Source organism: Vigna angularis, chromosome 2 (genome assembly GCF_016808095.1).
Source record: "Vigna angularis cultivar LongXiaoDou No.4 chromosome 2, ASM1680809v1, whole genome shotgun sequence".
NCBI lineage: Eukaryota > Viridiplantae > Streptophyta > Magnoliopsida > Fabales > Fabaceae > Vigna > Vigna angularis.
The window spans coordinates 52,167,247-52,189,873 of record NC_068971.1 but is presented as its reverse complement, the minus strand read 5'-3'; the positions used below and the strand labels follow the sequence as shown (position 1 = coordinate 52,189,873).

Genomic DNA, 22,627 nt, shown 5'->3' with positions numbered 1-22,627 from the left:
TTTCAAAATACAAAAGAAATAGGAATTTATCTAATTAAATTAATTTAATAAATCATGTACGGAAAGAGTATTTTATTATTTAAATGTAAAAAAAATAAATAGAAAAAATTAACTAATTAAAATTTCATTTTGAAAAAAATCATCATTTTTTTAAAAAACTTTGTTTTTATATTTTTTGTGTCTTCTTTATAGATTTTTGAAGAATTTATTCATTCAAAGTCCATTATAGAAATATTGCTGGAGAATATAGTAACTCTCTTTGATCAAATTTTGTTTTAGAGTAACTTTCTCTTTAACATTTTCTATACTTGGTTTCTTTGGAGTTATGAAAATAGGAATTTTGTACGTGGTTAATGAATGTTTATTAATCTAATAGTATATAAATATATTCAAATTATTGATTAAAATTTAACTTTCTTGTTAAAAATAAGGAAGTTGGAAACTTAAATTTCAATAAAAAAATATGATATGGATGTGAATGTGATGTAATCAAAATATTTGATTTTACGTAAGAATTGTTTATTAATTTTAAATATATTGAAATTGTTTCAATCTTGAAAGTAAATATTAATATATTGTGTATTTTAATAGTAAAAAGTTAGAATATTTCAATTGAGTCAAATTGTTATTATTTTGGATGTGTTAGACATAGTATTACAAATTCAACTATCAAAATCAAATTAATTAAATTGATTTAAATAATATTATATTATGAAATAAAAGTAAAATATATTAAATATTCAAATAATTAAAAATTATGTTAAATGATTAAGTAATTATATAAAAAAATAATACTTTCAATATAAATCATGGATAAAAAAATTAAATTACTTTTCCATAGACATGTAACAAAAAAGAAAAAAGAAACAAAGAATTAACTATATTAAATGATTAACTAACAATTACAAGTCAACAAAACAAACATATGTAATAAAATATTTTTTTCTCATATTATAACATCCCTAATATTTTCTTTTTTCTTATATAATATTATAATATATTATAATTATACTAGATTTTTGCATCATATTTTAAGTGAAAAAAAAACAAGGAGACATATAAAGTAAGCGATAACCATACAGCGGTTAAATATTTATTATTAAAACATAAAATGAAAACAAATTACAGTTATACACCCGAGAAACCCCACCAACTAGATCTGTGCACTTATTATATAACCCACCAACTATTGGCAGTTGCTGATTCGCTAATCCTATTTTTAATGCCTAAAAAATTAACTTCGAAAGAGGTGAACCAGTGTCATTTCAAAAGAAAATTTACTTTTATGTCTTCAGATTCTCCAGGTCACGTCGCACAAAACATGGCAAATAATATATTATCCTCCTTCCTCGTCAAACAAACAAAAAATTTGTTGATCACAGTAGTACTGTAATGTTTTACACTTTGAAGTCGGCGTAAGAACCATAAATCTTGTACTGTTCTTAACCTCAAACATGTTTGTTTCTTCGAGTTTCTATTGTAATCAGCATTCCTGAACAAGTGAATTTTGCTGATTTTATTTCTCTGTTTCCTTCTGTTCCTTGCTTAGACTGAAAAATGAAACTAAGTCCAAGGGAGATCGAGAAACTAGACCTTCACAATGCTGGCTACCTTGCACAGAAGCGTCTTGCTCGTGGTTTAAGACTCAATTATGTTGAAACTGTGGCTCTCATAGCAACACAGGTTTGCTTCTGTTCCTCTTTGGTGTAAATTTTCAACCCTTTTAATTTTTCTTCTTCTGTGTTTTTAATTCCATGTTACAATATGGGTTATCTGTTAAGCAGTTTATCTTTTTTCTATTTCCTGTAAATCCTTTAGAAATTATTTGAATTTTTTTTTATGTTACTATCCTTTTTGTTGCATAGATTTTGGAATTTGTGCGTGATGGGGAGAAGACTGTTGCACAGTTAATGTCCATTGGGAGAGAACTTCTGGGAAGGTATTGTGTTAATTTTCACTTTCTGGTGTTTTATTTTTATTTTGCACTTTCTGGATTATAGTTTTTTCCCTTTAAATTGATATAATGCTGTTTGTACCCTAGAAAAGAAACGGGGAACAGTTCTTTATTTTAGAACAGACCTCTAAACTTATCTCATACTTTAACAGGAAACAAGTTCTTCCAGCTGTTCGACATCTCGTGGAAAGTGTTCAGGTATTTATGATTATGGCAATGTAGTTATACCATACAAATCACTTTCCCAAATGGCTTTGTGCATATTGCATGAAGTTAGATAATCATTCAATTTGTTACTATAAGAGGTCTTCAACGTTTCGTGCGAAGAATAACTTTAAAATAATTTTTCATTTTCAAAAAAACTATTTTATGGCCCCTTTAACCTCTATTTTGGATCTTAAATCTTGAAAAGGATATAGCTCAATTTTTGCTATAAATTACTCTGTCTCACCCATGCTCAGAATGAAAGAATTTGCCACATGTTATTGCCATAATGTTTTTAAGTAAAATTCAATGTAGGTTGAAGCCACCTTTCGTGATGGAACTAAGTTAGTCACCATTCATGACCCGATCGCTTCCGAGAATGGAAACCTTGAACTAGCATTATTTGGTTCTTTTCTTCCAGGTATGTCTCTACTTTGTTGTAAAAAAGTAGATGATTTCAAACTTATTTGGATCAACTTTCCTGAAAATACTTCTAGGCTAAGAAGGTAAAATAAATTAAGTTTTAAAAGCAGCTTATGTACATCAATTTTTGGATAAGTTACTAGAGAAGATTGGTTACCTTTTTATTTTTCTTCTTTTAAAAATGTTTGTGAAGAAACTACCTTAAAATCTTAATGCATATCTCTACCAAGTGCTTCCATCTCTAAAAATGCTATTCTGTAACTAAATTCTCATTATTGTGTTTTTGTTCAATCGACACGACTTACAGTTACAGTATATATTTTATTTATCGTTTATCCATGGTGAAATAATGTTCAGATTGAAATTTTGCAATCTTCTACCATGTGGTTTCAGAATTTTTGAAGTTGACATACAGAAGCACAAATTTTAAATTGAAGCCTCTACTAACATTTGTATATTTCTCTTATGGGTGGAAACTGTTTACAGTACCTTCACTGGACAAGTTTACAGAGAACGAAGAAGATCATAGAATTCCAGGACAAATAATATTTAGAGGTGAAAATCTGATTCTTAACCCTGGAAGACGTGCAATAATTCTCAGAGTTGTCAACAAAGGAAACAGGCCAATTCAGGTGTTTGCCTATGTGTTGCACCTAGCACCTTATCATTTTTTTCTTCTTTTGCTTTAAAATGATTAATTCATTTTTTCCATATAAAAATGGTTGGATTATGCTCTATTTACATGGAGTGCCGTTGTTTCTGAATTCAGTGTGATAGGCTTCCCACACATGAAATAACAAAGTCAATGAGTGTAAATAATTGTTTTAAATATCCCAGCTAATCTACTAGCTGATTCCTTTTCCTACATAAAAATAAGTTAAAAATAGCAACCATTTCATAATACTTCTGAAAATTTCAGGTTGGAAGCCACTATCATTTTATTGAAGTAAATCCTGACTTGATCTTTGATCGAAGGAAAGCATATGGCATGCGCCTCAACATAGCTGCTGGGAATGCCACACGCTTTGAGGTGAAATTCTACTTTGTTGATGTCAGTTTTCAAATTTACCACAGTAATATATAATGTCTAGTTCATTGAGTTTTTGCATTATAATCTATTTTTGTCCATTGTCAATATCATGTGGACAGGCTACGCATGTTCATTAGTTGAACTAATTCATTTATTATATTACAAATGATTAATTGAAAAACATTTTAATCTTTTAGCCAGGGGAATGTAAAAGTGTTGTACTTGTCAGCATTGGAGGTAGCAAAATCATCAGAGGAGGTAATAACATTGCTGATGGTCGAGGTAATGATTCCAATTGCATTGCAGCCATGGAGGCTGTGACCACGAGGGGATTTAAACATGTTGAAGAGGAAAATGCTAGGTTTAAGATTTTCTTTTTGAAGTGATTATTATATAACTTCTCTTAGATGTGTTACAATTCCATGTCTGAGAAGATTTCTCACCACAAATATGAACTTCTCAGGGAAGGTATTACTGGAGAAGACTATTCATTAACTACAGTCATACTTCGAGAGGAATATGCCAACAAGTATGGCCCTACAAGTGGTGACAAAATTCGTCTTGGTGATACCGACTTGTTTGCTGAAATTGAAAAAGATTTTGCTGTCTATGGTGATGAATGTGTTTTTGGAGGTGGCAAAGTCATAAGAGATGGAATGGGTCAATCATGTGGTCATTTCCCTAAGGATTCCTTGGATACTGTTATAACAAATGCTGTGATCATTGATTATACCGGAATTATCAAAGCAGATATCGGTATTAAAAATGGATTGATTTTCTCAATTGGAAAAGCAGGAAATCCACACATTATGAATGATGTATCTCAGAATATGATAATTGGGGTAAGTTCCCTTCTAGATATCATAGGCAATGAGCTGAATTCCTACCTCATTATTGTGATACCACTTACAAATACACCCCTCATATCTAGGCTAATACTGAAGTTATTGCTGGAGAGGGCTTGATTTTGACAGCTGGGGCTATAGACTGTCATGTTCATTTTATATGCCCCCAGTTAGTAAATGATGCCGTAACGAGCGGTAAGTTTCAAAACTTGAAGCAATTTATTCTAAGAGTGTGCATTTCATGTATTTGTAAACATTTAATGCATGTAGTATGCTGCATTCATGACTAGCATATAAATGGAAATTTTGGAAGTTGTTGGCGACAATTTGGTTGTGATTATGCTATATTTTTATGCATTAAAACTTCAGTAACCAAATTACTTATTTTACAAACATCCTTCTTGATGCAACCTGTTCTTTGGATTCTATTCAGTCCTTTTCTGCATTGTTTATAGGTATCACAACATTAGTGGGAGGAGGAACAGGACCTGCTGAGGGAACACGTGCTACAACTTGTACACCAGCCCCAAATCAGATGAAAATGATGCTACAATCGACAGATGACATGCCTTTAAACTTTGGTTTCACTGGAAAAGTCTGTTATTTTTCTTTCCCATTTATTCATATATAATGCTTGTTCTGAGTTTTTGTTTGTCTAGTTTTTTTCCTTTTTTTTTTGCTTAACTTTGGGTACCGGACCTCTAGAAAACTTTGATATATGACTGACGTCAATTAAATCCTCCATTTATTGATTCAGGGGAATAGTGCCAAACCTGATGAACTGCATGAGATAATCAGCGCTGGAGCTATGGGACTGAAGCTGCATGAGGATTGGGGAACTACACCGGCTGCAATAGACAATTGTTTGTCTGTTGCAGAACAATATGATATCCAGGCACAACTTTCTCTGGCTTACTTATTCAATTGTGTTATTTTTTGATGACTTTCATCGTGAACTTGTATTATAACAGGTTAACATACATACTGACACCTTAAATGAATCTGGTTTTGTCGAACATACGATTGCTGCATTTAAAGGAAGAACCATTCATGCTTATCACAGGTATGTGTTAACTTAAGGATATTTAATAAAGCACTGGCATAGCATGGCTGTTATTTGTTAAGTACTGTTTGTAACAGCTGCTGAGGAAAAAAATCCACCTTAACTTTATTTGTAAAATTCATTACATAGAAGTATTAACACAGAGAAAAGGAGCTAGTATATATCAACCTTGGAAACATCGAGTCTTTTCTGTAATAGGCGATAGGTTAAACCTTTTTTTTTCCACAATAGAAGGCCTGCATCAATAGGTGTCCTAGTATGCATTTGCATATTGCTGCTCATTGTCTTTTTTTAATCACCGGCTCTTCTTTCCGATTCTGTATGGTATTCAAGGTGATCGTGGTTTATTATATTTTTGCTAACATCTGAAGGATATTGATGTAAATAGACTAGGAATTTTCTCTTCCCCTTCTACCATTCATTCTCTGAATTTGGATGTGTTTTCCAGTCTAAGTTGGCTGATTCTGGACTTTCCTCCAATATTTTATTGGACAGTGAAGGTGCAGGTGGTGGCCATGCTCCAGATATCATAAAAGTATGTGGTGTGAAGAATGTCCTGCCCTCTTCGACAAATCCCACACGCCCTTATACGTCTAATACCATAGATGAGCATCATGATATGTTGGTATGAACTAAATCACAGAACTAATAGTGCATATCTTGTGCTATTCATTCCTTAATTTACACTCATGATGTACAGATGGTCTGCCATCATCTTGATAACGATATTCCAGAAGATGTAGCTTTTGCAGATTCAAGAATAAGGGCTGAAACAATTGCTGCTGAAGATATTTTGCATGATATGGGGGCAATTAGCATTATATCTTCTGATTCACAGGCTATGGGTCGAATTGGAGAGGTCCTTCCTTAACTAAAGCTAGCCTATATGTACAACACTTAGTTGTGCTCATTAATTATGAAAAAGGAAATAGAATGATTCATGGTGTCATCAAATTGCATCCAGAAAACGAGTGAAAGTTCTCTCAATTTGTTTTCAGGTCTCTGTTATTGTTTTGTGCAGAAAGTGTCTGTGGAACAATGCACTCGTTTCTTACAGTTGTTAATATGACACCCCCGAATTTTCACAGTTGTCTTTTTATTTACTTTTTATAGTATATTCATAAAAATAGATAAACTATTTTTGTTATCACCGGGAGTGAGGATTATATTGTTGAATCATTTTCTTGCTTAGGTGATATGCAGAACTTGGCAAACTGCAGATAAGATGAAGTCACATAGAGGACTACTGCAACCTGGTGAACAGAACGACAACGATCGGATCAAACGTTATATTGCAAAGTACACTATAAACCCAGCTATAGCAAATGGTTTCTCGCAATATGTTGGTTCAGTTGAGGTATGATGTTTGAATGCATGGTGCTTTGTCTATTTGAACATGAATTTTCCAAGAAAACTGATAACTAGAAGTTCATCTTTCCTGTGAACAACAGCTATCAGTACTCAGTTACCTACGAAAGATACGGAAAAAAAATTAGCATTACTAATGCAGCTTTGTTCAAATATGGAGAGAACTACATGTCAGAAACAAAAAGTTAGTTTATGGGAATCCGGGCCTAGATGGATTAATGGGCTCATAATCAAGCCTAAGTGAATCAAACACTTCATCCATCTAGGCCTGGACTCCCGGCAACTAACTTTTTGTTTCTGATATGTAGTTCTCTCCATATTTGAACAAAGCTGCATTAATAATGCTAATTTCACAATACTTCAACAGTGAGTTATAACATGGAAATATTGGAGTATAAATGTTCCCTACTGCAATTCTACTTTCTGGAATTCAGATTGAGTCACCTATATTGCTTTCTATTGTGTATCTAAATACTACACTCCTCTTTTTTTTTTTTTGTCCTCATAATTGTTTACATCAATTGTCATATCAAATTGGCTGCTATAAACCTGGTCCTTATAATAGCAGTATCATCTTGCCCCCCTCATTTAGGTCCAGTTTTGCAGGTGGGAAAGTTAGCTGATCTTGTATTATGGAAGCCGTCATTTTTTGGAGCAAAACCAGAAATGGTGATCAAAGGTGGTGCGATTGCATATTCTAACATGGGTGACCCAAATGCAAGCATTCCAACACCTGAACCGGTAATATGACTATATGTACAATTACCAACTGTATGTCAAACTTCGTTAAATCACACTTCTATAACGTTATAAAAAAGTTAATTTTATCAATCTATAAATAGAAGTTCTTCAACTAAACTAGGAAACAAACTGTTGTAGGTGTTTATGAGACCTATGTTCGGTGCATTTGGCAAGGCTGGTAGTGCACACTCCATTGCTTTTGTGAACAAGGCATGTCTCTCTTTCATGGACTCGTGCATAAACAGCATGCATATGTTTGTTTCTCTTCAAAATTCACATCACATGTTGTTCTGTCACACGCAGGTAGCTTTGGCCAATGGGGTAAAAGCTTCGTATGGGCTTAACAAGAGGGTGGAAGCTGTGGAAAATGTAAGGAAGCTCACCAAGCTAGACATGAAACTGAATAATGCTCTTCCACATATCACTGTGGATCCCGAAACATACACAGTTACAGCAGATGGGGAGGTTCTCACCTGCACCGCAGCCAAAACTGTTCCTCTTTCTAGAAATTACTTCCTCTTTTGAATTCAAACTGCGTCTGCAATACACAATTTTATTGAAAGAAACATTGAGTAAGCATGAACATTATCATGCTGATAGATATTCAAATTCAATAATTTTTTTTCCCTTCTTCCACAGTTGCATGAGTGCATCCTACTACTAGACTATATTTCATTTTATAAGTAATTTATGATCGAAGTTTGTGTCCTATTAAGCATCAAGCTTGCTTGTCAGGTTATATAAGATCAAATTACTATTTTTAGTTGTATTTTTCGACAGGCGAAAAGATCTGTGATAATAATTTGTTTTCGTTGCTCCTGCTGTTGTAATTGTATAAATAAAGGACTTATCAAAGTTTTATTTTTAAAATCTGGCTATGATAAGTTCACAAGTTTTTATAATAATTTTTTAATGATTATGTATTATTATTTTATTGGTTTGCTTGAATTTATTTTTCTTTTAAAAATTATCTTAGAAGATAGAAAAAAATATTTAAATTATTTTAATCTTAATTTTTAAGCGATATAGAATTATTTTAATCTTAGTAACAATCGTGTCCTCAAAATGATTTTTTTCATAAATTTAGAAGAATTTATCTAAGATAGAAAGATAAGTTAATAAGTATCAAGCAATCAGCCCTGGAAAATTTTAATAAAATTTTATTATATTTAGTTTGTGTTTTACTAAATAGATAAACTTCTATGTATAGTTATTTTTGATCAGTTTTAACTTGGTTTGATATTCTATAAATGAGATAGGAAAATATTTCTTTAATAACTTTTTTTATAATTTTTTTATAATAATTTATGTGATAGTTTATAATTATTGTGTTTCAAATATATGGACCAATCAACAGTAACACTTATTAAAAGAATTGTTAAAAAAATCTTTAAAATATCATACTCCAGGTAGGTAGAAAATCTTAAAAGACAATTTCTTCTGGACTCCATCACTTTCTCCCCGCGTCCCATCAACTTTGAAAAATGACAATCTTATCATATAAAAGTGTCTTTCAGATTATTAATTCCGGAGTAGGCTTTCCGGAACAAGATTTCCAGAATTTCTGAAATAACATTTTCATAACAAAATTCCTAGAACTCGTGAAATAGATTTTGGAACACGTTTTTCAGAATAGATTTCTAAAACAAATTTCCCGAACGCATATTTCCAAACACATTAAATCTTTTGGAAATAACTTTTTGAAATGATTTCTTTAGTATTTTTCCATTCTTCTTCCTTTGCAGTAACGGTTCAATGAAGAGTATTTAAGTATTTTATTGTGAGGTGCAGAAACAATTGCCTCCAATTTCCACGTATTTACCTATATATATATATATATATATATATATTAAAAACAGGTCAAATCATATAAACATGTTTTATATTTTTAATTAATTAATTAATTTTTTAATAGAATTAATAAAAATAATTGTTATTTTTAAATGTTAAATTATAATTGAATTTGTAGATGTTAATGGATTAATTTACAATATCATTATATATTTGTATTATTTAAATAATACAATGCAAAACAAATTATCTTTTAAACTATTTTTTATGTTAATTTTTAATTTATAAAAGTTGGCTAGCATCCCATTCTTACCTTGTCTTTATCCCACCAGTTTAACAAATTAAGTAGAACTGATTAAGAAAAATGTATCAAAATAAATTGATAGATTAAAAATACTAATCCGACTTATCAAATTTGGATAAGTCAATAAACTTACTAAATTTTGATAAGTCAATAAGTTTACTAAATTTTGATAATTTAATAGACTTACCAAATTTTGATAGGTCAATAAATTAGTTCGTAAGTCAAAACCTATTTTATCACCATTTAAAAAAAAGAAGAAAACTAGTATAAGAAAGAAATTGGAGATTTAAGAAACAAGAAATAAAATTAAATAATAATAATAATGCATTAAAATACATTGATCGCTTTTCTAAAAGTTAATAACATGTAATTTTATTTTAAAAATTGATTATTAAATCGACTTAATGTAAATCTTATTAACTAAAGGTGTTCACTTTTAAAAGAAAAAAAAAAGTATTAATAAGACACTCCTTACCATAATTCTAAATTTTGTTATTACACTTTCTTAACAAATCCCCTAATGAATAACTAAAAATGCCATTTCAAAACAAAAAATACAAAAAGGTTTTATTGTCCTACATATCTGGTTACTTTTATTCATTCAATCATAAATTGTTACTCGTTTAACTTTTAACTAATTATTGTAAAATTTAACAGATTTTTTTGTTAAAAAATGTCAGAAAACTATTAAACAAGTTTGGAAAACTGTGTTATCAACTTTACTCTACATTTTGGTTACCTTCTCAAATTTCCAAACAGCGAAAACCGAAATGGGGTAAACACGTGGTCTTCTGAGAAAGGAGTGAGGTAGTCAAATTGCTTGGCTCTATAGCTCCCACAACATGTTTGATATAATGTCTGAATCATAGAAGGTCTGAGTGTTGTGTGTTGACAATGTTTCATTGGAAACTGTGGTCGCTCAACAGTTTTTAACTTTCATTTTCAGGGCTGTTACAAGTACCCTCGTGATTCGAATAATGACATGAACTGTTTCTTTTAATGTCCTGATTGTTATGATGATAGCCTGTGATGGTAGTGAGGTTTTTACTTTAGCTTGTTCATGATTCTTCTGCTCTTCTTTTATCCAGATTACTTTTAAGCCTTCAGTCTTGTTGTTCTTGGAGAACAATTAAGACCGGCTTTTAAATTGCAGTGTCATGGGGTTTCTAAGGTCCATAAGACGGTATGGTTACCCCTTTAGGGACAAAACTCGAATTAGACTTTACGCACTTCAGCATATGCAAAGCAGAGGATTCTCAAAGGAGGGAGTTCCTAATGGCAATGATGCGGTGCATCCAGTTCTGATCATCGGCGCTGGACCTGTGGGTCTTGTTCTCTCTATTCTTCTCACAAAATTAGGTAGGCTCCAAATGGTAAAGGCATTCCTATTGATTGATACCAACTGCATGTTTTGGATTCTATTGTGGTAAATCTGACATTAAAGTGCGTGTTAGGAAACTGTTCTTGTTCGTATATATTTTTCGTTTAAATCCACTTTTGGTCCCTGTAGTTTTATGAATGTGCAGTTTTGGTCCTTATAAAATTTTAATGGCAGATTTGATTCTTGAGTTTTCAAAAATTATGCAATTTCCGTGCATTGTATATATGTTATCTAATTGCTTACATGAAATACTACATGTTTGTTTGTGATAGTAGTATCGCTTATTTACATAAGATATTAATAGTAGGTTTGACAATTAGCTTCAATAAATGTTAATCCTCTGTTTATAGAATTACTCCTATGCTTTAATTCAAGCTGATATTTGCTCATGACATTTGTATCGCTTTTACATTATAGGTATTAATTGCACAGTTTTGGAGAGAAACAAGGCATTTTCTAAACATCCTCAAGCACACTTTATCAACAATCGATCCATGGAGGTTAAAAAATTCTCTGATAAATTATTTTATTTCCAAAAGAGCATTGTGATTTACTTTGATCAGTGTTGCAATTTTAGATATTCCGCAAAATTGATGGCCTTGTTGAAGAGATCCAAAGGTCTCAACCACCAGTAGATTTATGGAGGAAATTTATATATTGTACTTCCCTCTCTGGTTCAATTCTTGGATCTGTAGATCACATTCAACCTCAAGGTGCTATTCCATAGTTTATGAGAGTCGATTTCTGGTGTCATAGCAATAGGGAGATATATATTTTCAGTATAATTTTGACAGTGTTTATGCATAGCATTCAAAATATGCGGTATATCAACAAACAGACTACATGATTTGTTCATTTTGGTCAATATTGAGCTTTAGAATATTCATATATCTTGTACTTGCTATCAGATCTTGAGCATGTTCTCAGCCCAGTCTCTGTTGCACACTTCTCACAGTACAAGCTAAATATGTTACTACTCAAGCAACTTGAAAATGTAGGCTTTCAAATATGTACACCTGAAAGCTTGGAAGGGAATGAACAGTCTTGTGAACAGAAAATAATGATGGGCCACGAGTGTGTATCTATTGATGCCAGTGATGATTTTATAACAGTAACTGCATCTTCTGTCATTAAGGGGAAGCGTGTAGAACAGAATATTCACTGTAACATCCTTATTGGCACAGATGGTGCAGGTAGTACTGTAAGAAAGCTTGTAGGAATAGAAATGAGAGGTGAGAAGGACTTGCAAAAGCTAGTCAGTGTCCATTTCTTTAGCAGAGACCTTGGCCAGTTTTTGCTTGAGGAAAATCCTGGTATGCTTTTTTTTATCTTCAACACTGAAGCTATCGGGGTCCTTGTTGCTCATGATCTCAGGCAAGGGGAATTTGTATTACAGGTATATTATGCTTTATTTCTGACAGAATCTGTACACCTTATATCGTTAATCATCAAAATGTAAACACAAGTAAGAGTGTGATGATGAATGTTGAGCCTTGCATAACTTATTGCCACCCAAGCTAAAGAATGGGGCACAACATTTGCATGGCTCTTTACAAACTAAACTCCATAGCTTTGATGTTGGGAGATAAGTACTTACACTGAAGAACAACTGCTCCAAGTTATGAAGAATCAGCTATACTACCAGACACTTTGTCCACCACCATTTTGGAATCCATCTCAAAAATGACTTATGTATACTGCTGTTCATCCTGACCCATGGTTCAGCCCAAACCTTTATGTTAGATCCATTCCCAATCTTCCATCTGCCTTCACTAAGATCCATCCATATTGTGTCATATGAGTATGATATGCTTTATTGTAATTGGAAAAATGTCACTATTGGTTTCAACTGATTTTTTGTGAATCAAATTATATGATTGCAGATACCCTTTTATCCACCTCAGCAAACATTTGAGGATTTCAGTTCAAAGGTATCATTCACCCATCAAAGATGGTTTATACCCTTTATTCAATAAATTTGTCATAATATAATAGATAAAATTTCTGTGTTGACATTAAAATTTAGAATTTGTGGGAGGATAGAAATATGTTGTAGTATGCATATAAAGTAAAAAACAAACATGCATGATATTATTCATTCATTTTTATATGATTAAGCATAAGACATTTATGTAAGTAAATTTGATTTATAGTAGGCATGTGAGAAATTGATCGGCAAACTTGTTGGTCAAGAGTTTGGAGATGTAGATATAATAGATATAAAACCATGGATCATGCATGCTGAAGTTGCCGAGAGGTTTATATGTAGAGGTAGCCGAATATTACTCGCCGGTGATGCCGCTCATCGATTTCCTCCTGCTGGTGGATTTGGTTAGTTGCTTTATCTTCATTGTGGATAGTAGATGTCTAATGGTATAAGTAAAAGTAATATGTATTAATATTACTTTTGATCCATGCAAAGTAGGGCAGAATCTGAACTTTTACTCTCTTTTTTCTTGGGAGCATGATAGTGTCACTTCAAGAGACAAATCCATGTTTCATTTGCAGAACTTGCTTGTATCTTTTTCTTTGAATTTAGGCTTATGGCTTAACTCAAAACCATAAAAGTACAGAACTGCTTTATAAGGTGATGACTATTCATGCCTTGTAAGCTCTATTTTAGTCATATGTCTAGTTGTAGAGGCCAGGCAGGAGTGACCACAATTAAGGCAACTTTCCAACACCTTCCTTATGCCTTGGGCTTAAAAGGATAGAGACATGGCTTAACTGGTATTATAAGGCTTGGATAATTCTCATCTTACAAACTGGTTTTGTGAAATAAAGTTAGACTCTAAGTTCAAATTCTAAGAATTTCTTTTTATGGGCATGGCATTGCCATTTTTCCATATTTCACAATGTCTTCAAAATTAGATATTTTCATGGGCCCTTCTAAACATACCTTATTTTTGTTATAAATATTTAACAAATCTCTAAATTTAGAAATGAAAAATTAACTCTTCTCTTTACCATACAAACTCCTCCAACCTCAAAGACCCTAACGAAAAGGAGAGGAATCCAATCCAATATGGAAAAGGAAATCAATAATTGAAATGTTGAATAATGAACATGCTGTAAGTATCTAGTGTCTCAAGTGAATACTACTTAGATGTGTGCTATTGGGGCTTCAACATAGCTAAAACATATCTATGTACATAGGATGAATTTACCAGATGATAGGTACTTCTTTAAAGTCAGTATGTGGGTATTTTATTATAATGTTTGTTTCAAAAAAAAATTGGAGCATCAGTTCTGTATTTTATTTTCAAAGTTACTAAATAAAGTACACTCGCAAACATGTGGTTAACCATAACAAGTGGTTTTAGAAGATCTTAAAGCCAAGACTGATTGTCTGTTCTATTTCTGGGTACACAAGAGTCTGCACTCGTGGCACAGGGGCTGATGGTTTGGTACAAACAATCCTCTCCAAAGTGTCAGCTTTAGGATTTAAATTCCTTTTTGTTGATGCAGTTTAGATGAAGCAATTTGACATATAATATTGATGTGATATGCCAGGAATGAATACAGGCATTCAGGATGCCCATAATCTTGCCTGGAAAATTGCTTCTGTGATTAAGGGTATTGCCCCAACTTCAATGCTAAATACCTACGAAATTGAACGTAAACCGGTAGTACTTTTATCTCCTGTTACATCTTTTGAATGTGTATAGATATTGATGTTAGATAAACTGATTGAAATTTATTGCTGTCTATTATTTCCAGATTGCTTTATTCAATACAAGATTAAGTCTAGAAAACTATAAAGCTGCCATGTCTGTTCCTGCTGCACTTGGTCTTGATCCAACTATTGCAAATACAGGTACTGTCAAAACCGTGATTGGAGTGGTATTAATTGGCATAGTGTATTTTAGGAAGTCTTTTATTTAAATGTGCTGTATTTCTGTAACTGCTGGGTGCTGCCGTTAATAGGCTATTTATGTTTGATTGATCCCGTAATGTTAGGGATTTGTCCAGTAGAATTAGCAGCCCATATTTCCTAAAATATGCTGCTGACTTATGTATACAAATAGAGGTTAACAACCTCATAAGAAATAATAAGAAAGAATTCTATCCTAAATTTGAGATGGTATCAGAGCTCCCGATTCTTGGGAGTCTCTGACCGTGTTATTTATTCTAAATCGCAGCCTTTATTGCTGCTTGACCTTTAACCTAAAACTGCACCAGCCTTTATTGCTGTGCCACCGTCAAGCCTTCATTGCTTATCGTGAGTGCACCTAGTCATGGCTGAAGTGGTGAACCTGGAAACTGGGGACAGAATCCAGACGGCTGGAGAACTGCAAAATATCCATTCCGCTTATAGGTTAGATGGAAAAAACTACCTCAAATGGTCTCAAATTATTAGGACCATACTGAAAGGGAAAGGGAAGATCAGTCACCTGACTGGTAATGCACCGGATGAGATGGATCCCAAATTCAAGTCATGGGATGAAGAAGACTCCATGATCATGGCGTGGCTGTGGAATTCAATGTTTCCAGAAATCAGTGATACCTGCATGTTTCTAAAATCAGCAAGGGAAATCTGGGAGGCAGTAGAACAAACTTACTCTAAGGTCAAGGATGCTGCTCAAATTTATGATGTAAAGGTGAAAACCGTGGCTGCCAAACAGGGAGGTAAATCTGTAACGGAATATGCCAATCAACTTAAGTCCCTATGGATGGAATTGGATCACTATCGGGTTATAAAAGCAAAGTGTTCAAAGACTCAGCAATTCTAAAAGAGTTTATTGAACAAGATAGGGTTTATGACTTTTTGGTGGGTTTAAATCCTGAATATGACCAGGTCCGAATTCAAATCTTGGGAAAGGAGAAAGTCCCAGGGCTAAATGAAGTGGTAGCCATTATTCGGAGTGAAGAAAGCAAAAGAGGGCTGATGCTGGAAACCTCAACCACCGAAAGCTCTGCAATGATAGCTGAAGGAGGAACAAGTATGGTTGCCAACCAGAAGAAAAACTGGGGTCCTAGTATGGAGAAGAGACATGAGGAGATTTGGTGTACCCATTGTAACAAGCCACGCCACACCAAGGAAAAGTGCTGGAAATTACATGGAAAGCCCCCAAGCCTAGAATGGGGGATGAAAGATGGGAGGACCTCAAGCAAAGAATGGGGGCCGAAAGGAGAAGATGGGAAAACCTCAGGCAGAGAATGGGGATGGAAGGGAGGCCCACAGAAAAAAGGAGGAGGGCAAGCATATATTGCTAATGGACAAGGTGCAGAATCTGTCCAGTTGAATCATGAAGAGATAGAACGGGTAAGATCCATCCTCAGTAAATTGGAGAAGCCTACAGGTACGTGCTCCTTGACATATTCTGGTGAGGTTCCATTACAGTTTGGACTTAATGTTTCAGATACACCATTTACACATTACTGGATATTAGACTCTGGAGCCACTGACCATATGACCCCACTACCTAAATACTTCTCCACATATTCCCCATGTCCTAGTAACAAGAAAATTTCCACAGCAGATGGAACCCTCATAACTGCAGCCGGACAAGGAGAAGTCCAAATAAGCCCATCCATAACCTTAAAAAATGTCCTTCATGTCCCTAAATTATCCACCAACCTAATTTCTATACAAAAACTCACTAAAGATCTTGCATGTAATGTTGTTTTTTATAGCAACACTTGTATATTGCAGGACAAGAACTCGGGGAGGACGATTGGACATGCTAGAGAATGGAATGGCCTATACTACATGGAGGATCCTAATCTGCCTACCAAGAGTCTCATTTCTAAATCCACCATGACCAATAAAGAGAAGGTTCAACTTTATCATTGCCGTTTAGGACATCCGTCATTTCGAGTTGTGAAAGTACTCTTTCCTTCCTTGTTTAAAAATTTAAGTGTGGAGAGTCTTCATTGTGAGGTGTGTGAGTTAGCAAAACATAAACGTGTACCGTTTCCCATGAGCAATAAGATGAGTCCTTTCCCATTTTCTCTTGTTCATACTGATGTATGGGGTCCTGCTTATGTTCCTAATATTTCCGGTCCTAAATGGTTTTTAACATTCATTGATGATTGTACCCGGGTGACTTGGGTTTTTTTATTGAAACAAAAATCTGAAGTTAGCTCTGTGTTTGTCCAGTTTGTCTCTATGATTAAAAATCAATTTGGGGTCAGTATCAAAAGAATGAGGTCTGATAATGCCAAGGACTACTTTAATCTTGTACTAAACTCTTTTTGCCAAAAGGAAGGGATAATCCATGAGTCCTCATGTGTGAACACACCTCAACAGAATGGGATTGCAGAAAGGAAAAATGGTCACCTTTTAGATCAAACTAGAGCTTTACTTTTTCAAAATCATGTTCCTAAAAGATTTTGGGGGGAAGCCCTTCTTACCGCCACTTATCTAATCAATAGACTACCTACTAGGGTTTTAAACTCAAAAAGTCCCATGGAAGTTCTATCCTCATTCTACCCACACCTTGACCCTACAAATAAACTCCAACCTAGAATATTTGGGTGTGTATCCTTTGTACATGTTCATAGTAATGAAAGGGGGAAATTGGATCCTAGAGCTGTCAAATGTGTTTTCTTAGGATACTCTACCACTCAAAAAGGGTACAAATGTTTTCAACCCGGTTCAAAACGATTCTATGTGTCCAGAGATGTCACCTTCAATGAACAAGAGAGCTATTTCAAACAGCCTCATCTTCAGGGGGAGAATGTTAGAGAGGAAGATGAGACTCTCATGTTCCCAAACATGACGTTTGGGCCTGAAACTGGGACAAATGGTAGCATTGTTGCTGAACCTGTGAGATCTGCACCTGATGGTGGTGGCAAATTTGGAAAGGTATACTCAAGGAGAGAAAAGGCCATTCTGGAATCTAGCAATGTCCAAGAATCCAACCCACCATCACTACATGAGGTAACACCTTCAAATCCTATAAATTTTGATAATTCTAATGAGGTTGTTTCTGAAAATCTAGAAGCACAGGTGGACCAAACCCTTGATCTACCCATTGCCCTTAGAAAGGGAACTAGAACTTGCACCCAACAGCCACTTTACCCACTATCAAATTTCGTATCCTTTGAAAAATTCTCACCTACCCATAAAACCTTTCTCACTAACCTCAATTCCACACACACACCTTCCTCTGTATCTGAAGCATTGTCTGACAGGAAATGGAAAAATGCCATGGATGTGGAAATGGAGGCGTTAAACAAGAATAGGACCTGGGAACTTGTCACCCTACCTCCTGGAAAAAAACCAGTGGGATGTAAGTGGGTATATGCAATAAAGTATAGGACTGATGGGACAATTGAACGGTACAAGGCAAGGTTGGTGGCCAAAGGCTTCACTCAAACCTATGGAGTTGATTACTTGGAGACATTTGCCCCGGTTGCTAAGATGAACACGGTCAGAGTATTATTATCACTAGCAGCAAATAATGATTGGGATCTGCAACAGTTTGATGTGAAGAATGCATTTTTACATGGAGACCTTGAAGAAGAAATATACATGGAGTTGCCCCCTGGTTACAAGGAACAGGTTGCTGCTGGAACTGTTTGCAAATTAAGAAAGGCTCTATATGGGCTGAAACAATCTCCAAGAGCATGGTTTGGAAGATTTACCAAAGTAATGACAGGTCTAGGCTACAAACAGAGCCAAGGGGATCACACATTATTTATCAAACATTCAGCTTCAGGGGGAGTAACAATTCTATTAGTGTATGTAGATGATATTATAGTGAGTGGGGACGACAAAAGGGAACAGCAAGTGTTAAGCGAATGTCTTGCCAAGGAATTTGAAATCAAGACACTAGGAAGGCTTAAATATTTTTTGGGAATTGAAGTGGCTCATTCTAAGAAAGGAATCTTCATATCTCAACAAAAATATATTACAGACTTGCTTAGAGAAACAGGGAAGACAGGTTGTAGACCAGCGAGTACTCCAGTTGATCCAAATATAAAATTGGGAAGTATGGAGGATGATATTGCTGTGGACAGGGAAATGTATCAAAGACTTGTGGGCAGACTTATTTACTTATCGCACACTAGACCAGACATTGCGTTTGCTGTAAGTCTAGTCAGCCAGTTTATGCACCAACCAAAGGAAGCACATCTACAAGCTGCTCTTAGAATTGTCCAATACTTGAAAGGGACCGCTGGAAGAGGGATTTTGTTCAAACGGAACAAGAGTGTAAGCCTTGAAGCATATACGGATGCAGACTATGCTGGGTCAGTGATAGATAGGAGATCAACCACAGGATACTGCACCTTCCTTGGTGGAAACTTGGTGACTTGGAAGAGTAAAAAACAGAGTGTAGTGGCTAGATCAAGTGCTGAAGCCGAATTTCGAGCAATGGCCCACGGAATATGTGAACTTTTATGGCTGAAGATTATATTGGAAGACTTGAAGATAAAGTGGGATGAACCTATGAGGCTATATTGTGACAATAAATCTGCAATTAGCATAGTCCATAACCCGGTGCAGCATGATAGAACCAAACATATTGAAGTTGATAGACACTTTATAAAGGAAAAGCTAGACAGTGGCATGATTTGCACACCATATGTATCTACTCAGAACCAACTTGCAGACATACTCACCAAGGGACTGAATTGCATTAACTTTGAAGGAATTGTCTCCAAGCTGGGAATGGAAAATACCTATTCACCAGCTTGAGGGGGAGTGTCAAAACCGTGATTGGAGTGGTATTAATTGGCATAGTGTATTTTAGGAAGTCTTTTATTTAAATGTGTTGTATTTCTGTAACTGCTGGGTGCTGCCGTTAATAGGCTATTTATGTTTGATTGATCCCGTAATGTTAGGGATTTGTCCAGTAGAATTAGCAGCCCATATTTCCTAAAATATGCTGCTGACTTATGCATACAAATAGAGGTTAACAACCTCATAAGAAATAATAAGAAAGAATTCTATCCTAAATTTGAGAGGTACTTATAATCAGTGTATGTAATGATTTCTGTTGTTTTCTTCATCATCGATAGGTTAATCTTACAGAGAACGATGCTCAACACTTTCAATTGCTAATCAACTGAAATTGTCCTTATTTAATTGCAGTGCATCAATTTATTGTTAATGGGATTGGTTCCATCTTACCAACCGGGCTGCAGAAGGTAGCTTTGGATGGAATATTTGGTATAGGTCGTGCACAGCTCTCAGAATTTGTCCTAAATGAAAGTAACCCTCTTGGATCCTCAAGGTTGGCTAAGCTAAAACATATATTTGAAGAAGGAAAAAGCCTTCAACTTCAGTTCCCTGCTGAAGATCTTGGTTTTAGGTATCATTGTGAATAATTAGTTATCCACATTTTGTATTATTGAGCTATATATCTCCATTCACATATTCCTCTAACTCTATCAGTTTATTTATTAATAAGGTTTTGTTCATATTGGTCAGTTGGACCAATATTATTATTAGAGAATCAATTATTTGAGGGACGTATAACTCAGCTGCTGAACTTAGGTACCTACAAGGAGCACTTGTGCCAGAGAGTAATGACATTGAGAGTCCTCCAGAAGTACTAACAGGGCGTCGGAGGGACTACACCCCTTCAGCGCAGCCAGGATCAAGACTGCCTCATATGTTTGTGAAAGTAAACCCATTATGTGAGGTTTGTTGCACTGTATACATATGTAATCCATGACTATTCATCATGACTATTCGCCTTTAATAAACAATTTTTTCCTCCCTGAAAATTTTGCATTTTCATTTTATACTTATTCAGATTTAGCTAGTGGATGTTTACTGATTAAAACGCTAAGTTTCTTCTTTTCTTAAAGTGTAAGGATGTTTTGTAGGAGACTATTTCTACACTGGATCTTGTGTCAGTGGATAAAGTTGAATTCGTTCTCATCATCGCACCTGTGGAGGAATCTTATCATCTAGCTCGTGAAGCATTCAAGGTGGCTGAGGAACAAGAAATTTCTCTCAAAGTGTGTATTTTTTGGTCTACCGATTCTGTTGAAGGACTTGAGAAAGGAAGTGAAGCTGCATTATCACCTTGGAAGAATTATGCAGATGTTGTTGAAGCTCAGTCATCAACTTCAAATTGGTGGGATATGTGTAACATGACGAGCAGAGGGGCCATTTTAGTTAGACCTGATGAACATATTGCCTGGCGTACAAGTTTAGGACTTGCTGAGGATCCTAGAGTGGAAATGCAGAGGGTTTTTGCTGCTATACTGGGAGAACACCGTTAAAATACACAAATACACAAGATAATTTTATACTGATTTTTTCAAGTAGATATCATGGCGTACTACATTTCAGAACTTGGTGGGGATCCTAGAGCATAATGCAGAGGGCTTTTTCTGCTACAGACTGTGCACTGTTAAAATAAACAGATACACAGATTATTTGTATTGATTCTTTCAAGAAAACTTTTCTTTTTAAAGTTATTCAACTCTTTAATGAATAACCTCTCTGCTTCCAAGGGTTAGAAGCATACATTTGGCCATTCAATTCCTCTGACCTTCAATAATGGTAGGAGCCTAGTGGACCCAGCTCTCTTGATTTGAACAATTCTTGTGTGCTCTTGCCTGGTTGGCTTCTGTACCATTTAGACCAAATTTGAAGTGCCTCTCTTTAAAAGTTATATCACTGCACAAGATACAGTGTGTTTTATGGAATTTTCGTTCAATGTTAGCATTACTCGTGTTTTTTCTTTGATGGTCATTTGATCGTTGAATGTTAGCTTTCGGATTACGAAAATCTTTCATTAAAGAAAAAATAGCTTTCAACAAACTGAATTCATTTTTTATCTTCAGATTGTACATGCTCGAAGTAAATTTTGGCTTTCGGCAATGAATCTCAGAATCCAAAAGCTATTTCTTACCTCCCAGTTGCACACTCCAAAAATCATTCTTTCCTTTCAAAAATGAATTTTGCATTGTACAATTCAGGAAAAATGAAATTTTATTATGACAGTACAGGAAGAAATTTATGAAGGTGTAGGAATAAACTGTCCTGTTTCTTCTTCTTCTTTCCCAGACAATCTCAATATATGTGCACACTTCATTTAACAAGACGCATAAGTTAGAGGGGAAGAAATTGAGGTTTTTTCTTCCAGTACCCCCATAATTTTGATAATGACAATTTTACCCTTTGTAATAGTGACTTAGAATGACTTGTTTTGGTTCCGAAGCAAGCTTTCTAGAATTTCCAGAATATGATTTAAAAAACATATTAAATACTTTCATTATTAGAAAAACACCATCCCCTAACAGTAAGGGTTATTCGTAAGCATTGTGAAATGTTGAGATTTCTAAGAGTTTTGGACATACGAGGGTTATAAGAGATAATTTTATATAGAAAAATTTGTTATTTTATTTTATTAATATACTTTACATATAGTGTAAAATGTAAATATAAATGATAATTATTTTTAAAATTGAAAGATATTTTTAAAACTGAAAAAATTCGTAAAAACTAATTTAAATAAAAAAAAATATCAAGTAGATATTCTCAACATGAGAGTAATTTCTAACACAAATACACTAAATTGATAGTGTAAACAGGTTGAAAGAACGTCATATTCA

At 34.3% G+C, this 22,627-nt stretch overlaps 2 protein-coding genes across 7 annotated transcripts; both read left to right on the top strand.

Annotated features, from left to right (window-relative positions):
* Positions 1 to 1,249: 1,249 nt before the first annotated feature.
* LOC108326849 (urease) lies at positions 1,250 to 8,260 on the top strand. 4 transcript variants are annotated; one of them, XM_017560431.2, is made up of 19 exons: positions 1,252 to 1,433; positions 1,550 to 1,683; positions 1,866 to 1,939; positions 2,107 to 2,152; positions 2,474 to 2,579; positions 3,068 to 3,213; positions 3,501 to 3,611; positions 3,809 to 3,972; positions 4,075 to 4,453; positions 4,543 to 4,651; positions 4,912 to 5,051; positions 5,214 to 5,351; positions 5,428 to 5,519; positions 6,015 to 6,144; positions 6,220 to 6,378; positions 6,712 to 6,876; positions 7,494 to 7,628; positions 7,767 to 7,838; positions 7,932 to 8,260. In XM_017560431.2, the coding sequence occupies exons 2-19, from the start codon at positions 1,558 to 1,560 to the stop codon at positions 8,151 to 8,153; spliced, it is 2,514 nt and encodes an 837-aa protein (XP_017415920.1). In that variant the 5' UTR covers positions 1,252 to 1,433; positions 1,550 to 1,557; the 3' UTR covers positions 8,154 to 8,260. The 4 variants fall into 4 exon arrangements, 3 of the variants coding, with proteins under 3 accessions (XP_052729007.1, XP_052729006.1, XP_017415920.1); XR_008247001.1 differs by lacking the exon at positions 7,932 to 8,260 and having other exon boundaries at positions 1,250 to 1,433; positions 7,486 to 7,628; XM_052873047.1 differs by having other exon boundaries at positions 1,250 to 1,415; positions 7,767 to 8,260.
* Positions 8,261 to 10,407: 2,147 nt separating this feature from the next.
* LOC108329456 (uncharacterized) lies at positions 10,408 to 21,680 on the top strand. Of its 3 annotated transcripts, none has more exons than XM_052873045.1 (12): positions 10,408 to 10,530; positions 10,812 to 11,082; positions 11,522 to 11,604; positions 11,682 to 11,817; positions 12,013 to 12,500; positions 12,988 to 13,035; positions 13,261 to 13,435; positions 14,618 to 14,730; positions 14,825 to 14,921; positions 20,148 to 20,367; positions 20,553 to 20,695; positions 20,888 to 21,023. In XM_052873045.1, coding segments are annotated over exons 2-12 (1,707 nt in total). In that variant the 5' UTR covers positions 10,408 to 10,530; positions 10,812 to 10,880; the 3' UTR covers positions 20,890 to 21,023. The 3 variants fall into 3 exon arrangements, with proteins under 3 accessions (XP_052729005.1, XP_017419152.1, XP_017419153.1); XM_017563663.2 differs by having other exon boundaries at positions 10,417 to 10,530; positions 20,553 to 20,700; positions 20,888 to 21,680; XM_017563664.2 differs by having other exon boundaries at positions 10,417 to 10,595; positions 20,553 to 20,700; positions 20,888 to 21,680.
* The last annotated feature ends 947 nt before the right edge of the window (positions 21,681 to 22,627 follow it).